Source organism: Seriola dumerili, unplaced genomic scaffold (assembly GCF_002260705.1).
Source record: "Seriola dumerili isolate Sdu_G_001 unplaced genomic scaffold, Sdu_1.0 BDQW01000091.1, whole genome shotgun sequence".
Classification (NCBI taxonomy): domain Eukaryota; kingdom Metazoa; phylum Chordata; class Actinopteri; order Carangiformes; family Carangidae; genus Seriola; species Seriola dumerili.
The window spans coordinates 7,701,285-7,729,194 of record NW_019174346.1 but is presented as its reverse complement, the minus strand read 5'-3'; the positions used below and the strand labels follow the sequence as shown (position 1 = coordinate 7,729,194).

At 38.8% G+C, this 27,910-nt stretch overlaps 1 protein-coding gene across 1 annotated transcript in view; it reads left to right on the top strand.

Moving 5' to 3' along the window:
- Positions 1-6,002: 6,002 nt before the first annotated feature.
- Positions 6,003-27,910, top strand: part of LOC111222229 (opioid-binding protein/cell adhesion molecule homolog) — a 428,859-nt gene continuing 406,951 nt past the window's right edge. The window contains exon 1 of the mRNA XM_022745874.1: positions 6,003-6,032. Coding sequence (XP_022601595.1) covers positions 6,008-6,032 — 25 coding nt within the window. The 5' untranslated portion in view covers positions 6,003-6,007. The remainder of the gene's footprint in view (positions 6,033-27,910) is intronic.

The following is a 27,910-nucleotide window of genomic DNA, read 5'->3' as shown; positions in this document are numbered from 1 at the left end:
TGTTTTTGTATATGGGAGCCTGTTCAATGCGTTGCAGTCAGCACCATCAGACCTGTAGCAAACACTATCACTACTGCTGCTTCAGTGGTCAGAAAAGTCACCAGCTGATAATGAGCAAGTCAGGATTTTAATGATAAGAAATTCTCAGCCATCTGGCTGCTGGTTTATTTTATTTGTATTACATAAAGGGCCAAATATTACAGCAATCAAATAAGAATGTAAAAAACAGAATAAAAAAGTCAAGTGGCAATTAAACACTGGTGGCATGAGTTTGTGAATTCTCAGCTGCAGGCGTCCGTTTTGTCCACAGCAATTGCCTTATCATTATTATACATACATACATACATATTAAAAGTTTAATTTTCAAATGAAATGTGATGTTTGCAGTAGTCATACAATGCAATAAAGTTAAATTAAATGTAGGTAGAAGTGTTACAGGCAGAACAGCAGGGACCATCCAAAAAAGATCTGGCGTGCACTTACACCCTGGCCTCAGCCCCAGATTGTCTGGGCTTAGCCCCAGAATTTGCATGTCAACTCCCAGAGACGCCACTGCACAGCAGTAGGCTTTATTGTTTCCAAGGCTTCTCTCCATCAGACAGGATGTTTTTTTATTATACTATGTTGTACCATTCAGGCGCATATGAGACTGTGTGCTTGGGCATGTAGCAGTTATGGATTCATTTATATTTATTTAAGTAGATGTGTTTGTGGTACCGGACAGAACCAGCCTTTCACCAACAAGTGATAGCCTTAAAAGGTGACATGTAGGAAATACTGTAGTTACATATTGTAACTCCATATTCTATGACTATAGGCACAGCCCTTAAACTGTGGGCCTCACTGGCTCCTTCAGTGGCTGAAGAAAAAGTTGTTTTTGCAAGATGATTGCCTGGTCTCAGTCTAATTTATTAGACCAAGGTGATGCCCACATAGTTTTTTCAGTTGTACACAGGATAAACCCACGAGCAGTAGTCTTGCAGGGCTGCTCATACACTTTGGGTATATAGTTCACAACTAATGTTCTAGTCCAGATGCTGAAAACAACTGCTCAGGTGGAACAGATGTCTGTGGGATGCACAAATACTGTTGCCATCATCACTAGCCCAGGCGATCTTTTACTTTACCTCCAGCAGTAGAAGGGGAGATGTTGCTAGGAAGGCTCATAGCTTTTGTTTTCATGTTGTTGAAAATTATGCTATCCTTGATGTTAGCATCATGCTCTCAGCTATCTCAACCAATGCTGCACAGCTGGCAGTGTTTAAGATGTTGTTAGCTAGTTAAGAGGAGTTAGTTAGGAGGCCAGATTATTTTTGGCTGAACAGCAACAGTGGGAGTAGAGTTACACAATTGGTCAGCCAACCAAGTGTTGCAGTTTCCCCATTAGCTTTTGCTCTTTCAACACAAATGCAAACAGTTTCTATTACATCGTCAGGGGGCATTTACATGCAGCATTGCAAACTTAGCGCCTTCTGCTATATTTAACCAATTTTCAGAACCCTTAAGCAACTTTTTTTATAAAAAGCACCCAATGACAAATCTAGTGACTTTTTGGACAGCCCTTAACTGTTTAAAGAGTCACCAGTATTCCCCTGGGAGTGCAATGTTAGGCCCTCCCTCTTCAGGCACACCTCTTTAGTCCCCTCATTCAATTTACTGCATGGCAGCTGACATTGACATGAATGAGCGTCTAACTCTCCGATCATCTTACAAGTAAATATAGCCAAAATCACAGGATAGTCTTTGTCTTTAACTTATGTGTTTGGTAAATTTGTCAGATGACGTCGCAAAGTAACTGCTGGTTAAGATGAAGTTGTAATTATGTTGTGAGCACAGAGGAGAGAAGCAAACAGATAAAGAGCTGAAACCAGCTGACACTTGGCAGAGTGTAAATATGACACAATGATATCATGAATATGCTAGTTAGCATCCTCTAGTAACATTTAACGACTTCTCCAGCAGCTTTAGCTATTTTCCAGTTAAAGTTGTTGTTTACAGCTGTTTCACAATAGTTTTCAATTATGTCCTCAATTTCGAACATTTACCAGTTTTGTTCATAAATGGAGAGCAGAGGAAGAGGGGCACACTCTTCTGCAATGTTAATAAATATATTTTTGATGATTATTTATCATTATTAATGGTGATAATCAATCATTCACTGACAGACCTAAATAATAATAAATAATAATAATTCTGAGCACTTTTGTGTATTGAAAACAACATATACCACGTGGCATTGTGCGATAATTGTGTGATAATTTTATTATAGAATGTTCATGCAGCATTGATTTTCAGTGCTTTGAATACATCTTACAATACAACAAAAAAAAATCTGAATGGAAGCTGCATTATGTTGTAAATGGAAAATGGAGGTACAATTTAACTTGGTGGTATGTTTTTTTGGGCTGCCCCCTGCTGTGGCCACACAAAATAACAGCATGAGATACCTAGCAACATTATAAGTAAAATGAAGGAAGCATTGCAAATAACATCCCCAATGGAATTAAGTCAGAGATAAAGATCCTCCAGGGTGCAGACACACAGAGCGAAGTCAGAGCTAACAGACAGCAAAAGCAGAAGAGCGACTGTGAGCTTGCACTCATTTAGATAGACCATCACTACTGTGACATGTAGTGTCATCCAGGGACATGCCTGTCAGATCAGTGGTTCTCAGATTTTTTCTGGCATGCCTGTTCGTTTATTTTCCCTACATTGATCATATCCATTCAATTTAGTTTCACTCCATATTTTTCCCCTGGTCATTGACAACCCTCATCAGCCCCACACACACACACAAACACACACACACACACACACACACACACGATTTTTATCAATCATTAATAATCAATAATCAATCAATAATCAATCATTATAAATGATAGGGAGAAGCAACAAATAATGTTGAATTTTAATGAAATAAAGGTCAGCATCAGCAAACTCCTGTTTGTTTATTTTCCCTACATTGATCATATTTATTTAACTTAGTTTCACTACATATTTTTCCCCTGGTCATTGACGACCCTCATCACACACACACACACACACACACACACAATGGGATGTATACTATAAATTGCGTGTTTATGTGAGGAATTTAAGTCTGTCATCTCTGATGTTGGACTAAACTCTATTATGGCAGAATGGGACAACTTTTGATAAAACTGCCACAGTATCGTATTGATATGAAAACAAGATGCTATTTTAATACACTTGCCTGTAGTTTAAATGATGGATTGCATTTGTCAAACAGTCACTGTGGACTATTTCTCCTGTTTTACTGACAGAAATACCTTCTGACGGGGGAATTCATGAATTCATGGATGAGTTTAGAATTTTTATTTTATGACCACTGATGGCAATAGAAAAACAAGCCGCTGTTATTCTTTATTTCCCTCTGCTTTCTGTCATAAGAAGTTTTACCTTTTATTGAAGCTTGTTGGAATTCAGAAAAAAATGGGCTAAAATGACAAATGTATCAGAATTTCTTGTGCATGTATAGGATCATTGATCTGCTATTTGATTTTAAAGTCACCTGGTATTAACATGCGTCCTGTGTGATCCAATCACAAGTGGACAGTTTCATCTATGTGAGTTCATACCCACCTTTTGCACATGTGTCTCAAGTGGCAACTTGTGATCACATATCACTTGCAAACAGTGGCGGTTCTAGCTTGTATGGTGCCCTTGGCGAATACCCCTTTCAGCATATGTATATACAGTATATACAGTATATATATATATATATATATACACACACATACATCTACATATACAAATATACATATTACTAAACTGTACAAATCCTTCACCGTACAAATAGATTAACAAGAGAACCAAATTATTACACTATTACACACTTCAAACAAGACACACACATTCTAAATTCCACAACTGTCATCTAAAGCCTGACAAGCTTTCTTCCTTTCCTTGATGCAGTCATCAATTGGTACCAAAATTATAAACAATCATAAATACCAACAGTAAATACCTAAAGTAACAAGAATAGAAAGAATATAGGCAGATAGATAGATAGATAGATAGATAGATAGATAGATAGATAGATAGATAGATAGATAGATAGATAGACCTAACAAGACACACGTGGTGATGAGCGTAGTTTATCATTCTCAACAATTTCACACAACCCAGAAAAATTATGTGTGTAAAACTACAGGTCTGTATTCACAGTATTATGAATGAATTGAAATGATTTTACAAACTACATTAGTACTGTACAGAGATAGATGTGCGCTATTTGATAGATTGCCCCTCTCCAGTGGGGAGACCTGTGGTCAAACTAACCTCGGGCCCCCGCCCCCCTCCCCGAGAGTGAGAGAAGAAACCTTCACAGCAAGCAGAATTCTGCACAAAGGGCCCCTGCTCTGACCCACATGGTGACATGATGTAATTGACATGCATATGAGCATAGAAAACCAATCGCGCAAATGTAACAATTTTTTTTTTTTTTTCTGTGAGCGCCCGTCAGCAAGTCCAGTGATTGAGTTAATGATCACTACAAACAGATGCAAACAGCTGATATTGCCGGTATCCAGTCTGTTTGGCTTGTGACCAAGCGTAACCTCTGAGGTTGAAAAACGAAGCCGATACAAAATTGCCAGCAACTGCAGTTCCTTTAATTGTCCACTTGACACTGGCTCCAAAAGCCAGTCAATCCCCATAGATTCCGATGTTAAAATGCCCTACTTTACAGCAGGAATAAACATGTTTACAGCCTGGTACAAAAAACGGTTTTGGTCTCTATAGCTAATTTCCCCCTTCATGACAACTGTACAGAGGGTGTATTTTTCTATACCTCACCTACTCAAAGTTTTATAAAGGTTTAAAGTTATGTATAATTGAGGGCGTGCCAATTTGAGTGTCAGGTGGGGGAGTGTATGCTTGCCATAAACCGGCAGGCACATTAGTCTCAGCTCCACACACACTCATTTTAGGATTAGCTGGGAGTTAGACAGAGTCAGGCACTGCGAAGATGGCCACAACCGTGCAGCCCACTCCGAGCTTCAAAACCACTCTTCAGAAACCTATGGATGATGATATGGAGGTCCGCTACATCCATCCTTATATAAAGTCGATGTTTGTGACCTTTCAAAGTTAAGCAATATTGAGCAGTTCAACCCTGGTCAATCCCTTTTCAGTTTCTTTCATTCGACAGTTTTAGAAATATGGAGATGCAAAACCAGAAATAAGAGAAACTAGAGAGAAGTGAAATTGATTTCCCAATTTAATTATACATCTTGTGATGCTTTAGATTTATTTTGTGACCCTGGCTGAGGGTCACAGTCTGACCAAGAACCAGTCTGGTTTTAAATGCTAGTCACTGTCGGTTTTAGGGCTGGAAATCTTACTGTACTTGTTGCATGTTAAAATTTGCCCTGCTAATGAATCATTATTAAGCCCACTCACTGGGTTCCACTGGAAACTGAAAAAATAAAGAACTCCTGAAATAGAGCCTACATGAAGATCCTGCGTCACACCTCTGCTCGCACTCAATATCTTGAATGAAGATAAATACCCGCGATAACTGAGTAAATGAGGTGGAGGGACTGCGGGAGGGCAGCGCCTCGTCAAGAAGTCACCGCTAATCGCCACTTTAAGCTCGCTACATACAACCGGGTCCGGACAGGAAGTGGGTAGATGTTTCCTTCAAATTAAAAGCGCCTCTACAGCTCGATGAATACACTACCATGTGAACATAGGTGAGTATCCTTTTCTTGAAAGAATCCAGACTGCAAGTGGTGGTGTTGATTGCCGCTAACTTGCCTGTAGCAGCGCTGCCAATAACCTCACAGTTGAAGGAGGGACTTTGTGAAGCGCTGCGTTGGTGGATGCTTTACAGTCAGACAGGAGCACCGGGGACTTGAAGAAAAGCACTTTTCGGGATTTTCAGAGACTCGCAGGCTATTTTTTCCTTGACGACATCACACAGCAGACAAACAGATCGATAGACATGAAGAATCCTCTGTACTGGGCTATGCTGGTCGGGATGACCATCCTGCTGATGGAGCAAGGTAAGTGATGGATTTTGTTCTCCTTGGAGCACTTGTTATCGCTGTCTTCGACTCTGTTCGGATGCGCCTGTTTGTTAGTTTGTTAAGTGGCTTTTTTTGCATGTCGCGGACAGTCTTTGGCTCGATGCTTGCGCTCTAAACCGCAGCTTAAATTAAGCGATTAGTGAAGTGCAGTTGAGCTGTTTTGGCCAGTGGCGTGACTCTAAGTACCGAGTGTGATTTGAATGTATTTTTATACTGGTTATATTAGGCTTCAGCCTCTTCTCTTCTGTCAAAGTTTAATCCTGCCAATCTAATTCTCAGCAGTATCAGTATCGCTTCAGTTGTTGTATTTTGCGTCAAAAAAAGATAAACAGAACTAATATGTCATTGATCATTCTGGCTTTATAGCCTTCAGTCACACAGCTCTCTACTTTAATGCACCTGCACTGTGCAATTGTCCTTTTTGCGCTTGTGGCTCCTGCTGCCCGCGGATCATAGAGACGCATGGTAAATCTTCCGGACGGAAGGTCTTTGCTGCAAAGTTGATTAAGCATTAGTTCTTAATCCATATTGACTGCGTGGTCAGGTCAACAAAGTTAAGCCCTGTATTCTCCGGGCAGCCAAGAGTTCTGTGCTGTTGGAGCGGAGAGCAGTGAAGCAGCTCAGTCTTCCTGACCTTGTTTACACCTGACATTAAAAATTCAATCCAATAAGTAGATTGTGGCTGGATAGAAGCGCCTAAAACATGCAAATAAAGGACACATAAGGAGAATGAAAACGGCATCTTTATCAGCCCTAATCTACTGCTTGTGTATTTGTCTTTGCTTTTCTTCTAGCTCCATTATCAGTAGGCTACACAATATAATGGGCACTGGAGGACAGATTAATGCTGTGAAATCCTCCCATGATAATGACCCTTGAGGTCTGGAGTAAACAGTTAAATAAATGTGTGAACAAATGAATGAAGTGCATGAATCAACGAATAGGATGGAAGGAAGGAGGGCTGTTTTTCCTTAACACCTCACTATATTTAATTTGGCCAGCAGCCCCTTTGCTCTTTATAGATGCTCCCCCCACCCACCCACACACACACACACACACACACACACACACACACACCCACACCCAAAGTCCTCCCCACTATGTGACAAGTCAAATTCCTGCATAATAAAATAGAACAGCCAAAGATTTTTGCCTTAATAGCTAAAATTATGATACATGCTTACAGAAATGAATGTTGAAAATAAATATAGATCTGAAATAGAATCACATAAAAACTTTATTGATCCCTGCAGGGAAATTCCTTTGTTACAATTCTTCAACACAAAGTTAGGAGGGAGGAGGTAAATAAGTAAAAGAGTATAAACTATAAGTAATAATACAGTAATAATTACAAAGACAGAATGGAATGTACATATTTGCAAAAATAAAAAAGTAATCACACAAAATCATAGCAAAAATGGAAAAGTGAAAAGTAAATTAAAAGTAGATTAACGTTAATTTAACAGTAAATTAACCATAATGTACCAAGTTAAACTGAATGAAAAGTTTAATGTTATCAGTACTTTGATAGCAGAGCACTGATGAAGATGCCGAAATGAATAGATTTACATTATTTTAAACAGAGTTAGAAGAAGTGGCAGTAGAAGTTGTAAAAATTTAGCAGAAAGGGGAGGAACTATATAACTGGATGTCACAGGAAGGAAGCAACCGCTGTGGCATTCAGTGGAGCACTTAGTCATTGTGAGTCTCTGTGTGAATGTGCTCCTCTGGCCAACCAGAGCATTGCGTAGAGGATGAGAGATGTTGTGTACGATGGAGAGTAATTTTGACAACATCCTCCTCTCTACGTCCACATGCAGTCCCAGGACTGAGCCGGCCTTCAGGATCAGTTTGTTGAGTCTGTTCGTGTCTGCCACCCTCAAGCTTTTACCCCAGCAGACCAAAGCGCAGAAAATGGCGATGGCCATAAAAAATCTGCAGCACAGTGCCACAGACATTGAAGGATCTGAGCTGTGGTCCTTTATGTTCCTGGTCCAGCCCAGTTTGCTCTCCAAGTGGAGACCCAAGTATTTATACTTCCCCTCCCAATGCCTCCAACAAATGCAGAGTCATCAGAAAACTTCTGTAGGTGGCAGGTCTCTGTGTTGGACCTGAAGTCTGATGTGTATAGGGTATAAAGAAAAGGTCCTCTGTGGTGTTCCAGTACTGCTCCCCACTGTGTCTGACAAACAGTGCTGGAGAGGTCTGGTAAGGTAATCCATGGTCCAGGACACCAGAAAAGCATCAATCGACATGACAGTAATTTTCTTCCTCAGTATGGCAGGCTGGATGGTGTTAAAGGCACTGAAGAAATCAAAAAACATGATTGATTAACACAAACAGATATGGTCACAGCTTTACCTCCTTGATAATGATGTTTTCTAATTAAAATAGAAATAGAAATTTAAAAGAACTGCCTCTTTTCCCATATTTTATTCCATCTTCAGCAACGCTAAATGAGGGTTGCACTGAATACAGTGAACCACTATGGTAAACTGAAACTGTGATGTTATGTGGCACACTGTTTTAGCATATAAAACTCTGCACTTTTCAACCTAATTATGTATTTGAGATGTGTCAGTGCTAAGAGAAAGATGGAATTAATCAAGTGACTCACTCTGTGTGTTTTTTTTTAGACCAGAGAGAACTTGCTTTAACCCCACTTAATATATGGTATTGACAGTGACAGTATGTGCTGAATTACATTATTACTTATGTTGCAAAGTAGTGTAGTCATTATTTTGCAGGCAAGAAGAAGTGCCAATTGAAAGAAGACCTTTGCTTACCTGACAATATTTTGAAAAATACACAAATTTCCTCTGAAACAAGCAGCCAGGGAGATGCCGTTTTGTGTCACATTGCTGCACCATTAAAAAAAGTCTGCTTTTAATACACCTGGAAAAATTGTCCCTTCCATTTCAAGTCCAATCCATTCTTCAGACAGCATCGAAACTGTGCTGAAGTCATTTGCATATCAGCCGATCTCTTGCAGAGTCAGAGATGTGTTAGATTCGATTAGATGAAACTTAAATGGTGCCCATGGGGAAATTGGGTCATTGCAGCAAGAGAATTGGGCACAGATAAGGAATGAGGCAAATTCTGATAAGATAACAAATAAACAGAATCAAAGAACATATGGAGGATAATAAATCATGAATGAATTGAAATAGGAGGATTTACAGGTGAGCAGAGGGATTCAGGGTGAATGAATCACTAGTTCTCATAGAAAAGGCAATATTTCATTCTTACAGTCATTTTATGAAACCCCTATTAAACCCAATTGTTTTTACTTATTATTGTTGTTGTTATGCAGAATTGGTGAGCTGAAATGAGATAGAAACATGAAACTAGGCCAAATAAATTGAAATTATGTGCATGTGCTGTAATTAAGGCCAAAAGATTCAGTTTTGGAAAGGCCACGTCCCTCACAGAGGAAGTCCGATTGAATTGAAATTGGACACACAAGTCGAGCTCAGTGTGCTCTTCAAAAAAAACTTTTTTGGCCTTTTGGATCATAAATCTTGTCAGATATCTTGATGTTGTGTTTGGGAATAGGGGTTGTATATACCAAAAATATTTACCTCAAAACCTGGAGGACAGAATCTCACCAAACTTATCACCAGTCACCTTTTGAGAAGACATTCACATTCAGACACACAACAGTTTTAACTGGTGGCCTGATTCATTCAAGACGACTTATCTAGAGTGGGGTTTCTTTGCAAACAGACGATCAGTGGCAAGCTTGCAGAGAATAACCAGACAATGGCTACAAGTTTCATTTTAATTATTTGCTGTATGACTAACATGCCTGCATGTTTGATACTATTCAGGTATTGTTGTCATCCAATATTAAATTGATGGATGATGGAAGAGTAAATGAGTAAATGTCAACAGCGTCAGTGAGCCAATCATCATGCAGCTTGCTAGGACCAAGATCTAATAATGCTGGTGATTGGCTGTTTATTTACATGAATACGTTTTAAGTGTGTAGAGACCGAGCTTCAAAATAAAACTAAAGTAAAACTATAATTTGTATCTAAATGTGTATTGTAATTTTCTTTTTGTTAAAATGGATTTGTTAAAATTAATTTCAAAAAAAGTATTGTTAAAAATTGGTATTGAAGTCAAGGTATTGGTATCAGTACCGATATCGATAATGTTGGAACAATACAGCCCGTGTTGGAAATCTGAACGCAGGTAATGTACAAACCTGGAATAGGATCCAAAATGGAACAAACTGTTAAAATACAACACAAGTCATGTAAAAGTTCATTCTTCCTATTCTGTAAGTAATTATTATGAGTACATTTCCATTACTAAGTTCAAGTACTTTGTATCAGTATAAGTTAAGCTGTCATGACTGTTGAAACATGCAAGACTGTGGGTCTGTTTTTAAAATAGTAAGTAGTTGTTACAGTAGCTCCTCTCATGATCTGACCCGATTATAATCAGGAATGAACGCATCTTGTAAACATTGTGACTGTTCATGAGAGAAGTAATGATGTTTTGGCTCATGTACAGATGTGTAGAGAGATATGCAGAGGAACCTGCCGGTCAGAACGAGGCTGGTGGGTTGGATGTAGAGAGCAGGGAAAAACAATCCGGAGCGATTGATAGAGACAGTAAGAAGCGCCTGGGCTGAAGCACTCTGCTAGTTGGCTGGCTGAGGCTCGAGCCACTGTGGCAGGAGGCACTGTACATCTGGATGGCAGTCGACACGAGCAAGTGCTTGAAGCGAGCGCACCTCAAGGGGATGAGCCGCAGGCTAAATTTGCTGTGGGGCTGCGTCAGTTCACTGAACAGAAGGTGGGAGACTTGGTCCAAAGTTAAGATTAGTTCAGTTTCCTGTTGATTTTCCACCTCTACTTCTTTTTCTTTCTTTCATTTTTTTTTAACTTCCAGGAGACAATGCAGAGTACATCATAGTATCACACTGTCCTTTAGCTTTCTTATGTGCCATGGGAAAATATGTGTGAATGTGTCACGGTCAGCTTCACAGTGCCCCTCACAGAATTCAGCCCTGTATTATTTTCTCTCATCTAATATGCTTGGCACAGACAGTTGTATGCATTCACCATGACAGAATTTATTCACACTTGACACCAGAGTCATACATGAAAAAAAGCACTTGTACATGGAATGTGTGCTGGGAATAAGCTGGCGATATCCTTTTGTGTTGTCCGTAAGGTAAGCAATGGAGTTAATGCAGCTCAAAAAAAGAGTAGCTCTTGCTTTTCTGCAGCTGGTTGTACTGTTTCTGTCAGTGGGCTGAATATGGAAGTAGCTTCAGAATGTTTGCTGAAAGCAGGTGGGATCTAAACCTCAACAGTTGATCGTCCTCCACAAGAACAGAATGAACAAACTGCAACATGTGAAGGGTAGGTGCTAAGCAATCAAACATTGACATCAGTGGGTGTTGTGTGTTTCTGCACAAAGGAAACTAAATTGCAAACAAAAAAAACAAAAAAACTGGAATACAGCAAAACATTCCAACATGAAACTGCCCCAAAAGAAGCAGAACATGTTCTTTTCTTGACAAAGGAAAAAGGGCATTTCTTACTGGAGTATTAATCCAGCTTAAGATAAACACTGGTAATGAGGCAGCCTCATTGTCTAAGCGGGCTGCTTCCCTCCCTCTTTCTCTGTATGTGGCTAGGAGAAGACAGTGCTTGCTGTGTTGCTAGGGCGCAGCACAAACTCTTGAGGTTTTTTTGGCCGAGACCCTTGCAGGCCTGTGTATTGTGCCCTTGTCCTTCCTCCATCAGCCCGTGTCAGCCAAAGACGAGAATTATAGCCGGTTAGATCGAAATTTGGAGCAACAGCTGTTCTTGGATGACCAGCTGAGAGAGCAGAGATGGATAGGGGTGGTGGTAAGGGAGCCATGGTGTGCTCGTTGTATGCAGTCTTTTGTTAAAGACATTGGGATCATTGTTGATGGGTAGAGTGTGTTCTCTTCTTATCACAGGGCTACAGCTATTCAGTAGGGATCTCAAGGAAAAAGAGGCAGAGCTGTTGCCATAAAAAATGTCCATGTTTGTGTCCGTCTCCCCTGGTGAACAGTCCACATGAAGTCATGCTGCAGAATGTATGGACAGAGCAGGCAGATGGCAGACAATGGCAGGTAGCTATCACCATCTGTGTTATGTTATAAATGAGTATCATGTAAATTGGTCATTAAAGAGATGCCATTGAAGCCAGGTGCTTCTTAGCAGGAAAGTAAGAGTTCACCCTCATCCTCTCTTAGAATAAAATGCACTGATGTTTGCATCTGTTTTTCTGATGCACTTTTCCTGAACTTTCTTCATCTACCTTTACTACAGATAGTGATTTACTACCCCTCCCTGAATAACCCCCAGAGACTGGCATGAACCTGCTGTATACAGCTGTGAGCTGCAGTATGCATATCATTGGCCTGTCATGAAAACAGTCAAGTTTGAATGAACGAGAACAGACATACAACTCCTTCAAAATAATTTAAATGTAGCCTAAATCTCCTCTGTAGAAGAGACGTGTTAATCTGCAGGGCCTCACTTAAACTAACAGGTGACTCCTCAGATTTGTTGTCATGGTAATGTTACTGTAAAGGGCACAGTGCTTTTTTGAAAAGTTTCTTGAGTGTTACTGACATTTGTCAGTTTTCTGTTTCACAGGACAGATACTAAGCTTCCACTTGTACAACGGTAGAAATCAGTACTGATACTCATATTGATTTCAAATGAGTAACATCTCAATTCATTGTAGAGTTGTGCTGTCAGTCTCTGTTGTGAATGTGGTTATAAATACCTAGGTGTGCACCTGGACAGTAAACTGGACTGGTCCCTGAACACGGATGCGATCTACCAGAAGGGGCAGAGCCGCCTCTTTTTCCTCAGGAGGCTCAGGTCCTTTGATGTCTGCAGTGTACTTTTTTATGCTGCAGTCTGCTGGGGCAGCAGCATGTCCGACATGAACACAAAATGACTGGACAAGCTGGAAAAAAGGCTGGGTCTGTGCTTGGCAGGAGTCTGGACTCACTCAGGACTGTTGTGGAGGGGTGCATGCAATGTAAGATGGAGGCCATCTTGGACAATACCAACCATCCTCTCCACAATATTCTGGCAGGACAGAGAAGCAACTACAGCTGCAGCAAACGTCTCATCTCATTGCGCTGCAGAACAGAGAGGTTCAGGAGATCCTTTGTTCCCACTGCCATCAGGCTATAAAACACCTCAGCCAAAGGAAGTGGACTAAACTAATTATTATTGTTTATTTATTATCAACTGCTATTATTATTATTATTATTATTATTATTAAAAATGAGCTAATGGACACATGAATTTCCCCTAGGGGATAAATAAAGTATCTATCTATCTATGTTTCTTTGTTTGAATTACTCTATAGAAGAAATTATAAATATTATCGTTTTATAGTAAATATATAAGAAATGTGTAACCTGCCAATAGTAATAGTTTATTACTATGAACAGAGTTGAAAGGAAGTGCTTTTATTTTGAAATGCAAGGAAGTAACCTGTCGAAGTTTTTGATGCTAGCTTCAGTGATGTTATGAAGTCGACATGTTATTTAATTTGTTCCTTGTAAAACGGCAAGCAATAGTCTGTTGCTCTTATACGTTACATTTTATGAATTGAATTCTGAAAAACAGTCACAGACCCCATCTTTAAGTTTTTCCACATACTACAAATGGTGGGATATTGAATAGAAAGGGGAGCCCTGGTGTGTAGATAGATAGAACATTAGAAATAGGATGAAAATAAGCAAGAGTTTTTTGTGATGCTCCCTGCTCCTGAAATACATGCTCTCTCATGGCTGCATTGTATTCTGGTCTGTTGAGTCTGCTGTTACAGGTAAAATGAGTTTTTCTGCTTCTTCTACATAGGTTAAAAATCTGGACTTGCCATCCATGAATTAAAAAAAAAAAATACAGGATGAAGCAACAGTGAAAGATTGATCACCAACAGCAATTTTTGTATTGTTGTTCCACAGCTGAGTCAAGAGGTTGTCGTATGAATATATATTTTTTTCAATTAAACTTAATGGTGCTTACTTTCACAATGTAATATTAAGGCAATTACAGACATTATGAGATGATGAGTGTCTGTAATTGAGAATTGTTACTCCACAGATGTGAAATTGCCACTTTGCCTGTTTCATGGAAACAGCAAGGGGCATTATTTGTTTTCTGAAAAAGCAAATTGCAAATTGGAGGTAATTGTTATCCAGTTGTCTTTTTCATTCCTGTCATGGGAAGCAATTTCCGTGTTGCTTTCCGTTTCTGTATTCTGTATTGCTGCTTTTTTCCCCTGTTTGTTTGTGTGTGTGTTTGGTATTTTCACAGTTGCATATCACAAATAAATCATTTCTTGGTTGTAGAAAGTTTGTTGTAAGAGTTTAATGGAAGCCTGATTGATTTACTCATTCTTAGTTTTGGTCAACAGTCAATTTGCAGCACTGAAATTTCACTGAAGGCTTTTAGAGCTAAGGCTAAGCAGAGAAGGAAAAAAACAAATCCCCGGAGACTCTGAGAGAAACATATTTGTTGAATATCATATTATTACTCTATAATTTACTTTTTCCTCCTAATGTATAACATGACAGACAGACAGACTTTAATTCTGAACTTTCAAATTTCGGAAATGCTGATATTTGAAATGCAAGTAAACATCACCATGTAAACGTATCATGGTCAGAAAATGCTACTTGAATCTGATTTTTGTTTATTTTTCATACTGTAAGTGATGGAAATGTGCTGAATAAAGTCCTTAGTTTGCACATTGCTTCTGCTGAACTTCCTGGATAACAAATAATGCAGCATCATCACGCAGTGGCAATACCTACAGTTGCACAAAAGTAAAGGCAAAGCTTATTGAGAAGCTTTTTCTCCCCCACATAGTTTCCCAAGTCCCAGTGAAGTGATCATGTGACCTGGTGGCCACAGGGGACTTTGCCAGGGAGGACTGATTAATAAGCAACAGGGATAGTGACTTTAGACTGTGTCCATTCACCAGGTTGTCTTGTCTGAGGAATGCTACCTCCTTGAGAAACACACAGCTTGCACTTTGCACTGTGTTTCTCTGGAAGCATCTTTATAAAAAGTATGCTGGATATTGATATACACTGTTGCTCATAAAGTTGGAATAAAATATTTTTTACCTCTTTCCATGAATTGATTGTGCCAATGTGATTTCTTCTTGACAGATAAAGTGTATATCTTCTCAAAACTTTAGTAGTCAATCTCTTCCAAACATATCACAATGAAAATTAAACCACAATTAAACCACAATTAAACTGAAAACAATTATTCCAACTTTATGGGAAACAGTGTATGTTTTCATACCTTTTATAAAGAACAGTGAGGTGGAGGTACCTCATGTTTTTTCATAGAGGCCTGAGTATTGAAAACTTAACGATTCCTGATCAATTTTCTGAGTGAAAAAAAGTTTTTACAAAGGTTTTTGGCATACAATCACACCTGATCAGCTTGGATCTGGTTCTCAACTGGATCTGGTTCTTGAATCCCATCCCTGGCCATAGCTGATACTTGCACTGAGGGAGTGTTTTGGAACTGCACTGAACCAGTCAGACTGAGTGGCCAGAGGATAATGAAATAAGTTGAAACAACAGATTATTGAGCAAGAAGCCAGTGGGGCACAGTATAGATAATGGATGATATCCCCAACTTTAACCCTGTGATGAACAAAAAATCTCAGTCTTGCTATGTGACCTGAGTGGTTTTACCATGATATGGAAGATTCCATTGGCTGCATTATAATCAGATCACCTGTAGTTCTTGTGTCTAGAATTTGTAATAGTTTCCTCCGATGTGCAACAAAAATCCCTGTCTTGCTTGCACTACCGATACAATCAACATGTTTCCTGCTATTATTCTTTACCCACTTGATTGTGGAGGCTTCCCAATCTTTCAGGAGCATTTACAGCCTGTGATACTTCTCTAAATCTTCCATATGTTCTTTTTATCTGATTGAAATCTCAAGGGAGGGAAACAGATATATAATTTAGGTGGGCAGGCAGTAGATACCCACATCCATCATACACCTTCACCTGCCCAGATCCTTCACATCGACACTGTGATAAGGCCTGCCCTCATGCATTAACAGCAGGGAGGCATCTCACAGTTGGGGAGTTGTTGTGTACTGTGGGTGTTGAACTGGTGCAGCAGTATGCTTGCAATTTTGGAGCAGATGTTCGAGTTAGTGTTTAGCAAGCATGTGGTCTGTGGAATAATCTGTGTGCAATTATTGGGGGCTTGACTGGGCATTTGTGTGAAGCACAAGAGATAATATTTCAATTAGTGCTATCATTGATTGGGCTGGAAGCCCCTTGGCAAAAGTCTTTGTGGTAAAATCTTGGAGAGTGCTAAAAGGAAACAGGTGAGCCTCCTGAGAGCAGGAATCTTCATCAAAGATGCAGTTGTCATGTTTTTGCTCCTCCTGAAAAACATCACAGTTGAGCTGTAAAGTTGTTTGACCAGCTCCTGCAAAAGCTATTGTTTCTGTGTCACATGAGATGATTTGTAACTACTACAAACAAAGGTGACATAATGCCAGATTTCCCACTAGGGGAGGACAGAGTACGCTGATGTTATCTGAATCACTGCCTTAACCTTGTGATTGATGAATTCAAAGTTAATAGATTAATACAGCTGATATAGCTCAAAAAGGACCTAAAGGCTCTTGCAGTGTCACAGAGCTGATAAGAGAGCCAACAGAGAGGAGTTATGAGCCTTCGGAAGCTTTGTATCTCTGTTTGTTGTTCATGCATTTGCAGGTCCACGTCAGGATATGTAAACTCATGAATATTTAACTAGGATTTTTAACCAGGATTTTCCAGATTATGATTGTTATGACATTCATGTTTTAGTCTTGAGTGATGCAGCAGTCATAGGCCCATCCTGTATGTGAATATGAATGAATATGTATAAAATATAGATCGGCCAAGGAGCCCTGCTGTATTACAGTGTAAACTCTCACTATTGGAGAAATGTTGCTTCTTGGCATCTGGCCTGGTGAGTTGTTTTGTGTTGTGGTTGAGCGTCTGCACTAAAGTAGCTTTCTAATTGTAATCACATCAGCAGCAGCTGTCTAAGATGAACCCTGGTGCCATTTAAAAAGCTGATGAGAGTGAACACGTGGAGCTCAGTGAATGTGCAGCTTTCAGTCTGTTTGTGCTTCCTGGTGGTAAAACATCACTGATGACCAACAGCAGGTTTAATGTACCTGGCTGTGCTAAGAACTACTCTCATTCAATTTGCCTAATCCCTTTTACAAAAAATAGCAGGAGACCATTTTTATCTGGGTTTCACATCAGTATGAAGTAAATGTTTTTATTAAAATAATGCTACAAAATGCTGTCTATAAATGTCTTTGAGAAGATCTAATTGTTCAAAAGAAATATGCTTTATTTGTTATAATGACTGGTTGTATGTAATGACAGTTATGAGTCAGTATTTTCCCAGTATTTTTTTAATAATTGTGTGCAGTGAGTGTGTATGAATAACAATTTTTTTTCTGAAAAAATAGAAGAAGGTATCATTAGTATGTGCACTGAAAACAAACTTGGCAGAACGTTTAATATGGCTGGCGTTTCAGGACTTTATTTACCACCTGATTCTCTACAAAGCTCCTTCCATTACTTTAGACTTTACAATGCTCATTAAATTTCATGGAAGCTTATGTAGGCCTGCTTTATAATTAATGCTCAACGCTTGAGTGGCAATCTTAATAGTCTTTTAAATGGTCAATACAAAAATGAATGTTTCTCATTAATCAAAATCCCATTGTTGTGATTTCTGCTAAGCCCTTTTCTTATTCTTGCTATAACACGCTATTTATTTAGGCCAAAAAAACACAGTTCCAAATGTAAAAATCACTTTCCCCCCTGGTGCTGCTACAGTATTTTATATATATATATATATATACATATGTTGTTTTCCTGAAAATCCAAAGTGTACTTTCAGTGTGAAAATAAGCTTTAATGATCTAGGCATCCTGGTCCCTTTTCAAACCTCCAGGAATCCCACACTTCCAAATATGAGTGGAGTGAAAATATAATAAATTATCAGTGACTATTTTGTGATTCTGCCCTGACAATGGCCAACAATACTCAGTTTAGAATGGTACTGTATTAACAACCTGCACAGTATTCCACCTGTTGTGAGAAAACAACAGCTCAACCTGTGAAAAAAAAACAACTGAAAGATGAAAAAACTAAAGAAAACTCAAAAGTCAGCTACTACTGTCTGCTTGCCAGTCTCCCTACTCAAACCAGCAATTCATTAGCAGCTGTTAGCTTAGAAAGTAGCTAAGGCAGTATAACTCAGTTTTTCTCTTCTGCTGCAAACCCCTGAGGGAGCTTCACAGGCTGTGAAGTTTTGTTTCCAGGTGACCCAACTGTGAACCTAGCCTAGCTATAAATTGCATATTGGATTGGCTTCTAAATTAGTTTCAATGTAATAGAAATCCTACATAAAAGTGTTGAACTCAAATTTAAGGTGAGCATAAATAAAATTCCCTCCCTTCAGCAGATGAATGCGAAAACAACCATTCATTATCAAACCTTGCACACATATCATTCTGCACAGTGAAGCCCAAACGTCATAGTTAAGTAACTAAAAGAAAAACACATATTTGAATGCAGGAGGACTTCAAATTAATAAGTTTGTATTAAATCTGAAGAAGTCATTTTGATGCTATGCATTGACGGGCTCTTATATCTAACTTTTATATGTTACAACATATAAGTTTGTAATGTAGACTTGTAATAGTTTTATACAAATGAGTAATTGGGTGTATTACATAGTATATACAACTAGTTAGAGACAGAATCACAGCACTGGAACATGAAAAATCCATTTTGAATTCACATCTGCAGCATCTCAGTGTGATGAAGGAAAATGATTCTTGATTTACCTGCAGGGGGTTTAGATAATAGCACAGACTCAAGTACCTGCAAGATAGCTTTTGTTAGCATAATTTAAGATGGATTTTGGTCATTGAAGACTGAAGACAAGTGCATGAAATTTCATCAGTATGCAATACTGAGCTATATAGAGCAGAGTTGAAAATGTTTAGTGTGAAAAATTACATTGAACCAGCCACAAGTTATTAGATTCGTAGGAACTGTTTTACCAAAATTCACATAGCCACAAAAGACATGTTTAAATTATTTGATAATATTCCTGCAGTCTGTTCCTGTACCACTGTGTTTCTGTCATGGAAATAAAAAAAATCCTTCTTAACCCACATTTTAGCATTGTGCTATATGTTGGAAATAGCTGTTTATATGCTTCATATATACAGTGAATGAGTCACTGTTATAATGAGCAGCTAACCAAGTGAAATAGATTTTTCTGTGCCGTATTATAAGTACTGATGTCTGTTTGCAAGCCTGCACTGCTGAGTTTAATGTAAATCTGACTTTTAAACTGCGGAGCCTGCAGAGATAAAAGCAGTGCACAACACACAACTGCTTTCTTCTACTTTATTGGAACACCACCATTTGAGCTCGTTTTTGGTGAGAACAAATGTCTAATTTACATAAATGCCAAGTCCATCTGGTTGTAACAGGCAGATCGACTACTGTATGTTTATAGTGGAACTGACATGTTGCTACTCTTCAGTCACAGTTTATGCAATGTAGTGTTGTAATTATCTATCTGTTGCTCTGTAAGTGTCAGCTACATACCTGAGGCATGATGTGACAGGCAGCTTTCAACACGGTTTATATTAGATACAGCCTGTTGTTTTCAGCCTGATAATGCAAACATTTCAGCCTCAGCAAGAGCATCACAGTTCTGTATTCACAGTGAAGGGTCACTTCAGGCAGAAGAACAAAAAGGATGTGTGCTACTTTATTTGGTGAGACTCTTAACTTTGGGACCAGCTTATAATTTATACAGTATATGCACACAACACATTCAAAATACTGTGAGAAAATCAGCATTTGCAATTCATTTTCACCAAGTGAAAAAATAGTTTTTGCTTTAAACTTAAGGATGAGAAATTAAAAATATCCTATTATCTTAACCTGTTCAAATGTTTGATTTTGCCATTTAACTAATGTAGTATGCTGCGATTACATGATCTGCTCTCCCACACAGTAATTGTGAGACTTAGTCTAGTTGTCTTTTTGTGCAGTATCCGGTTGTCAGTGCACCTGAAGTGGAGCCTTTGATGCAAGACGTTTAATGTTGAGACAGCCAAAAACAAACCTGCCACAACAAACCTGCTGTTGGACTGTATGAACCTTTTATTCAGTACATTGTATTTCTTGCATAGTATGTTGTGCTAAAACTCTTAATAGCCAACAAATTTGATAAATGTTTATATGTCTTGAAGTTTTGGTTGGACAAAATGAGCGGTTTGAATATGTCAGCTTGGGCTCTGGGATATTGTATGTGCATTTTTCGCTCCTCTGAGATTCAGTATACTGTATGTACTAAATTAGTAAATAATCAGCAAATCAATGGTTAACAGAAATAACTAGGTGGTAGGTCCAGACCAGTGTGAGCTTCAGCTCAAGTCCGTCAAAATTAAGTCATGTCACACAAATATAATTATTCTAATGCTATTATTCAACAAATGTTTTTTAATCTACAGTATCTCAGGGTGGTGTGTGAGGCTGTTTCTTCTTTACATAGAGGCTTATAGAGCACAATAGATACACCATAGATATAAACAACACATATTATAAAGTCCTTTTTCCAAATTACCATATTTACTCCCAATGGATACATAAATTGTCATAAAATACAGTAAATGATCATAAATACAAATCATATGATATTACAGTCAGTCTTTTTGAATATTATACAGCAATACAATCTTTCAGCTTAACCAATCAGTGGGTAAAAAGCTTGACTTCAGTTTTTCAATTCAAAGCAGACAATTCTGCTCTTTTGTTTCATAGCATCCTAATTTTAAAGTTAATCTATGAATGAACCTAACCATGTCCATTCCTCCATTAAATGTCCTGTTGTGCTTTGAGAGCAAACACTGTATAATCCACTGGAATGTAGAGAAACTGAAGCTAGCCATTTAACCTTGAAACAAAAAGTAAAAAACAAAAAAAACAAAACTACACTGTAAAGACTCAAACAAAAATAAAAACAACAGAAAACAAAGGATGATAAAATAATAAAAGCAACTCTCAAAATGGGTTGAACACAAGGGACTAAATGTTTTAAGATGGGATTTTTGAAAACAGGCAGCGGAAGGGCAGCCTAATATGCAGAGGCAGCTTGAGGGCTACAACTGTGAAGGCACCATCTCTCCTGTGCTTCAGCCTAGATCCTGGAACAACCAGAAGCAACTGGTCAGATTAAGGCAAGAAAGCTTGAAACATTTGGTGACTAAAGTGTGGTGTACTGGAGAGGAGCTGAGGACACAGAGTGTGTAAGCCGTCTTAGACACTGTGTTCCTCTGTGTTGACTGTACATGTCGGCTTGTGTCACCGCTCTCATAGAAGCAGTGGAGGTTGAATAAGTGCCACTTTGTTTACACAGCTGTGTATACTGTACATATGCTACATACACTTTCATTAAATTCACAGTTAAATTCAGTTGTCTACTGTCTGTTTTATACACTTGTTTTCATTTTCTTGTTTTTAATATCAGGCAACTCCTGCAGTAAAAAAGTGACCAAACATATCTGTCATGTCAGTGTTTTTATGGTTCTGCACTGGCGGCAGCCAGGGCCAAGGGGTTGTAAGTACGTTCAAATTTGGGATGGACATTCAGTTGGACTCAAGGAAGAACTGATTAGAATTTGGTGGTGTGACCTCACAAAACACGTTTTTGGCCATAACTCAAGAATTCATGGGCTAATTATGACACAATTTAACATGAAAGTCTAATAGGATAAAATGTTGAAGTGATGACATTTTATATCCAAAAGGTCAAAGATCAACTTCACTGTGACACTACAATGTTCTGCAAAAACACTTTATTTAACGCTGTAACTCAGGAAGGGGAGATTGTGACCAGATTTCCTGCAACTTAACTGGTTGGCGGAGGCATACAGCTGTGAGGTGGTAATTCTAGTTTATGAGGGGTTTAATTTTTTTTCTTGTTTGTCATCATCATACCGAATAATATGTTTCAGAAGAAAAATACATTTAGTACAGTTTTGGACTTGAAGAAATAATATCTAAGCTTTCGTTGACCTACAGCCTATACTTGTCAGTCACATATTGTGCTATGTGCGCTCAGCTGTTTCAACCAGGTCCCAGTTTGTTGTTAAAAAAAACCACTAGAGACCATGTTGTGAAAGGATCACACTAGCTGTGACACCCATCAACGTGTTGATGTTCTAACCCATGAGTACTGAGTAGTACGTTATTACATGAGTACTCAGTACTCAGGTCGGACCACACCCATCGTTCATTCTTTTATTTGACCTCAACTACACATTTGTGACGTTTCATGACAGACAGACGTATAAACACCTGCCAAGGAGCTCAAAACCACCTCTGTGGTCGTTCCTACTACAGTTGGTGTCTCCAGGACCACATTTTACCATGATGACACACACACACACACACACTCACACGCACTCATGCAAGGTGAAAACAATACCACGTTCTCACGTCTGGTATAAACAAAGTGAAAGACATGCGTCCAATTTGTGAAAATAAAAGCTTTATGGTGAAGAATGTTAAGAGCAGACTCATCAGTCGGGTTTTACTGACCAGCCAGCCAGCACGGCTTCACAATTAATTCTCTTTTTGTGCTCAGTATTTTTGTGTCAGAGTAGGATCACAACATGCTTTTAATAATTCATACCTGCTTCCTGTAATTGACTCAGAACTGAAAAAAACAATATGTGCTCGCTTTAAATGATTTGTTTTACACAGTTTCTTTTAAATAGAAATATTCTGATAAAAAAAAAAAATCATGACTTAAGTCATATCTAAGAGCTGAGAGCTGTGTCATCTCCTCTTAAATGGGTGACTTGGATTATTTGGCTACTTAGCAGATGCGATCCGAAATCCAGCCCCAAATATTGGCCTCCAACTGCTCCACCTTCTCCTCTAGCTCACCTGCTGCCATCTGTTGAGAGGCAGAAAGAGAGCAATAAGAGACCCGTTGTTGCAACCTGCCTTCTCTTTCATCTCTTTGTTTTGGAGTATATTAATTGCACATCCTGTGCTCATAGACCCAGTGTGATTTCAATGCTTCCTCTCTCCCAGATCTCTGATCTCTTCTCCATTACTTAACATCTTAATTAAGTTTTAACCAGCTAACAGTGAGAACGGGAGAATTTTGGAGCAGCATGAATGTAGACAGATGCTGAGCGAGTTGTGTGTGTATTCTGCTCATGGCCTTTTGTTTGATGTACAGTACATAAATACAGGATATATCTGTAGGTGCCATCTGCAATAACATGAGCAATAGTATATTAACATCTAACCTTTAGGAGTTTTCTTGCTCTTTTTTTCTTTTTTTCTTTTGCTAGGATGAACTGAGTCTCTCTTTCATATTAGAGTGCACATTCAGTTTGAAGTGGCCTTCTTGCCTGAAAAGGTTACTGATTAAATTATAAATGAATCTGTTGATTATTTTTGTGATTTATTGTTCAGATTCTGTATCAAAAATCAGACCAGTCCATGGTGATTTCTACAAAAATAAAACTGGATTCTTTTTTGGCAAGACAACAGTTACACTGTATGACCCCTTTGTTCTTTATTGGTTCTCATAAATCAGTTAAAAATCATGGATCACACTACATAAAATCCATTTTTCTATTTGAATTGTGGTCAGTGTGTTGGAACTGTTGGCCTTCAAGACTTGTGATGTGTGTGAAGATCTGGGCTGCTTCTATGAATTCTTTAGAAATATTCATGGCTATTTTACTACTGAAACTCAAAATCGCCTTGCTCTGTAATGGGCTAATTGTTGAGCGTGGTTAGCGGAAGTTGATGTAGTTTTAAAAATGAAGCTTCATATTGAGGGTTGCACATTGTTTACAGTGGCAGCTCCCTCAAAACAACGGAGACAGGCTTAGGGAGAGAAAGAGCAGAGGGAGACAGCTAAAGGAAGTTTTTCAAAGCTGGTTTCAAAGACGCACCTGGCCCACAGCTGACTGAAATATCAAGCAGCCAGTTTTTACACATATTACCTCCACTGGGTATTTTTTTTTACCTCAGCCAAACAGGTTATGTTTTCAACCTTGTCTATTTGTTTGTCAGCAGGATTATTCAAAAAGTACTGAACCAATTTGCACTCAACTTTATAGAGAAACAGGGCAAGGGTCAGGGAAGGACCCATTAAATTTTGGAGCACATTCAGATAATTTACTATGAATTTGAATTTCTTTCCCTGAGGTCTGGTGTATGTTGACAATAGCCTTGGTGGAGGCCTGAGGTCTCTGAGTACCATACTAGTTGTCTTTGCATCTTAGTGAAGATGAAAGTACTGCAAGTATATTTCAATGGTCTGTAAAATAATAATATTAGGGTATATTTTATCTGTATTATAGCTTATTTTGTAAAATGTGCAATTTTAACAATGTTGTAAGTGAACAATGCGTTTCCAAATGGTGACGAGTGAGATATTGTAACATTTTATACTTCCTAATGTATTTTTATGCATGTGATGCAAAATCAGGATGAGGAGCGGGGACACTTCAGAGGAGAGTAGGCCCTTCTTTGAACTGAGTCTTTGCCCCACAAAGTATAGTTGTGTGGTTGTGCGGCTCAGCTTTTACCAGTAATTCTGAAAGTAACAATAGCTACTGTGTTTTGAGGAATTATGATCCCATCCAATCAACCAAAATCAACACACTGCAACAGCTCCAGAACTGAAAACCATTACCTGGTTTGGCCCATTGGACTCAAAATCATCTGTGTTTCCAGGCGTTAGACACATACTAACTTTGGATGAAAAATCCTTTAATTGTGCGTTTAACTGTCTTAGTCCATGCCCCTGCATACATTCAATGAGTTTAAACTACTTACCTTTATCTGTCTCTTCTAAGTTTAAAAGTCACTCAACTGAACCATGTTTTTATAATTCCTGTTTAATAGTGTGGATCTGTACTCAGATGAGCCAGATTTATCATCCTCACCAGCTGGATGGCACATGTGGAAATTATTACATTTTTATAGTCTTGCTCATTTCCAACAAAACTGTACCAGATCTGTTGCTTCTGCTTTTGCAATTAATTTGTCAATGTTTACAGCCAAATTGTGAAATCTTGTAAACCATACATGCACAATTGCGTGTCCAACTCCAAATGTCTGACCTTTTTAACATGTCTTCCTCTATCTCCTCCTCTATCTTTGCTGCTGCTTCTCACTGCATGTGATGTGTATACTTGAAATAGCTTTTGGGTGGAACATTTTTTTTTGTTGTTTTTTCTTTTTCAACAATTTTGTTATTAACCTCAATCCAAGTGCTGGTTGACTTTGGCGGAGTCAGCTTTCTACATCATCCGTCTGTGCTCTGACTCGACTGTTAGAGAGAACACACATCTAAACATAGTTTAAACATAGTAGCATCATGCAAATTTCCACTTCTGCTGTAAAGTAAAAACACTGCTAAGTGCAAAATCCATGAGAAATACTAGGTTATCAATTTTCAGACCCTATATTAAAGTTTAATAGAACCATTGTGGACCTATACTGTATGCATAGGTATCACTGGTGAAAACATGATAGCTCTTTTCTGTGTCCTCACCGCTCTCTTGAGGAATCCCTGGATTTCTTTCTGAAAGTAAAAAAAACAAAACCCAAAAAACTAATAACGCTGATACAGTAATTTATTCACACAGATATTTAAAGTAATTTAGAAAACGGCTGATGCAGAATCAGATTTCAACTTTCTCAGATTGGGACAGTCATGTCTTTGAGGCTACCCTGCGGCTATACTGAAGGCCATGCATTGGTAATGCCCTCTGGGAAAGTGGACGCCAGCCGGTGGCATCCATAATTTTTTTTTTTGCTTGAGTGTCCCAGACAGGAAACACAGGAAAAAAAGGCTGATGCAGTCACCTTTTGTGTGTTTATCTAGCTCAATATTGGAGATTGACAGAGGCCTATTTGCTATCACAGTAATAGCTATGGTGCGTGTTGCTGTATGAAGGCTGACTGGCTAATGGTTTCGGCATGTCTGATTTCCTCCTACAATATGCTTGCACTCCTATGTCTCCCTATCATCAAATGTCAGCTGAGACCCATTCAGAGCAGCACATAGTCATATCATAAATGGTGTAATGCATCCTCATCGTCCATGCTTTTTGTGCCGCATTCCCCTGCTCGGTGTACATCCTCCCACGCAGAGCAGATACGGTGGACAGGTTCATTGGTATGTACACTGTGTTCTTAAATAAGGCAAGCCCACACTGGGATCATCAATAGGCTGACACACTGCTGTGGTGGTGCAGCCAAGAGGTTAAAATAATATCTAAATCAGGAAATTCTGGGATGTGTGAGACTGAAATGAATCACTACTGTCTCATAGCATTTTCTCCCGCACCTCTTTGAGAATCCTTACATGCTGTATCTCTCCCACCAGATGGTGGGCCTCTTGGAAGTTGTTTTCACAGGGGTTCCTTTTGCTCTATAACTAGGTACCACAAGCCCAGAGAAATTATATTGCCATTAGTATGCAAAGAGATGCTAAGGCCTTCTTTTTTTCACAAACCTTGGGCTTGTTTGCTCTGACTCATTGTCAGATTTCTGCCGAACCAAAGTGGTTAATTCAAATGAAGCCTTCGTACGGGGGAAAAAACTGCAACATTAAAATCAATACTGTATAATATCTGCACTTATTGGGTTCTAGTATTTGTGGTGTATCCAGCATCCCAGGATACATTCAGTGTGAAATATGCAATGTATGACAGCTTGATCTATACAAGATTACTGAAATTAGGAGGGAAAAAACGATGTTTGATAGCAATTTTAACACATATGTAAATGGAAATGTGTTTCTTGTAAGCAGTGCAGGGACTGACCTTTTCCTGTTTAAAAAAAATGAGATAAAACTCTTTAATTTCAGGACTGTTACCTTATTTTTCCAATAATGCCCCTCACTGTCAAAATAAGAAGAGTGGGACAGGCACAAAAGCAAAAGCAAAGTGGGGGATTACACCTAGAAAACCAATATCATGGTCAACAAACGTTAAACCATTATGTGGAGGTCTTTATTATGTTGTGATGGTTTAGGTCATCTCTCCTCAGAGGGCAAGTAAACACTGATAAATACTATATACCGTTTCTGAGTGAATGCCATTATTTTATGGTGAAGCATCTCTATCCACAAAATAAGCCTTGCTCTGCACAAATGTTTTGATTAGCGAGAGCAATCTTTTGAAGATTGCAGCCTTATATATGCTGTACATTAGGCCAAAGGTTTCTGGAATTTGAACTACTTTTGGCAGCACTCATTCTGATGGAACCTCTATAGAGTGCTGCAGGAATGAGTCCTAAAACCCGCAAGTAAGTTAGCATTTTAGCACTTCACACATTGGGTTTTTTAATGGGCTGAAAGAAGGCCTGTGGTTAACAAAAGCTCTAGAGATTTTATTGTACAAATAAAATATGTTAGTAAATACCCCAGTCATGATTTATTTAAGATTTATACATCTCTTAAAAAAAGGCTGGTTGCCAACGAGTGTCAAAATGAGACTACAGAGGTTGTGCGAAACATTAAACATCATCATGCCAAACATGAAAACCGATCTACTCACCAGTCCACCTTTACAGCCTTGTGTTTATACTCGCGCTTTTGGAAACTACTACTTGCATCATACACCTGTTGGGGTGCATACTCCAGTTACCTAATGAGGTAACCGTAGCCTTCAGCCAGGAACAGATGTCGTCAGGTGGTACCTAACCT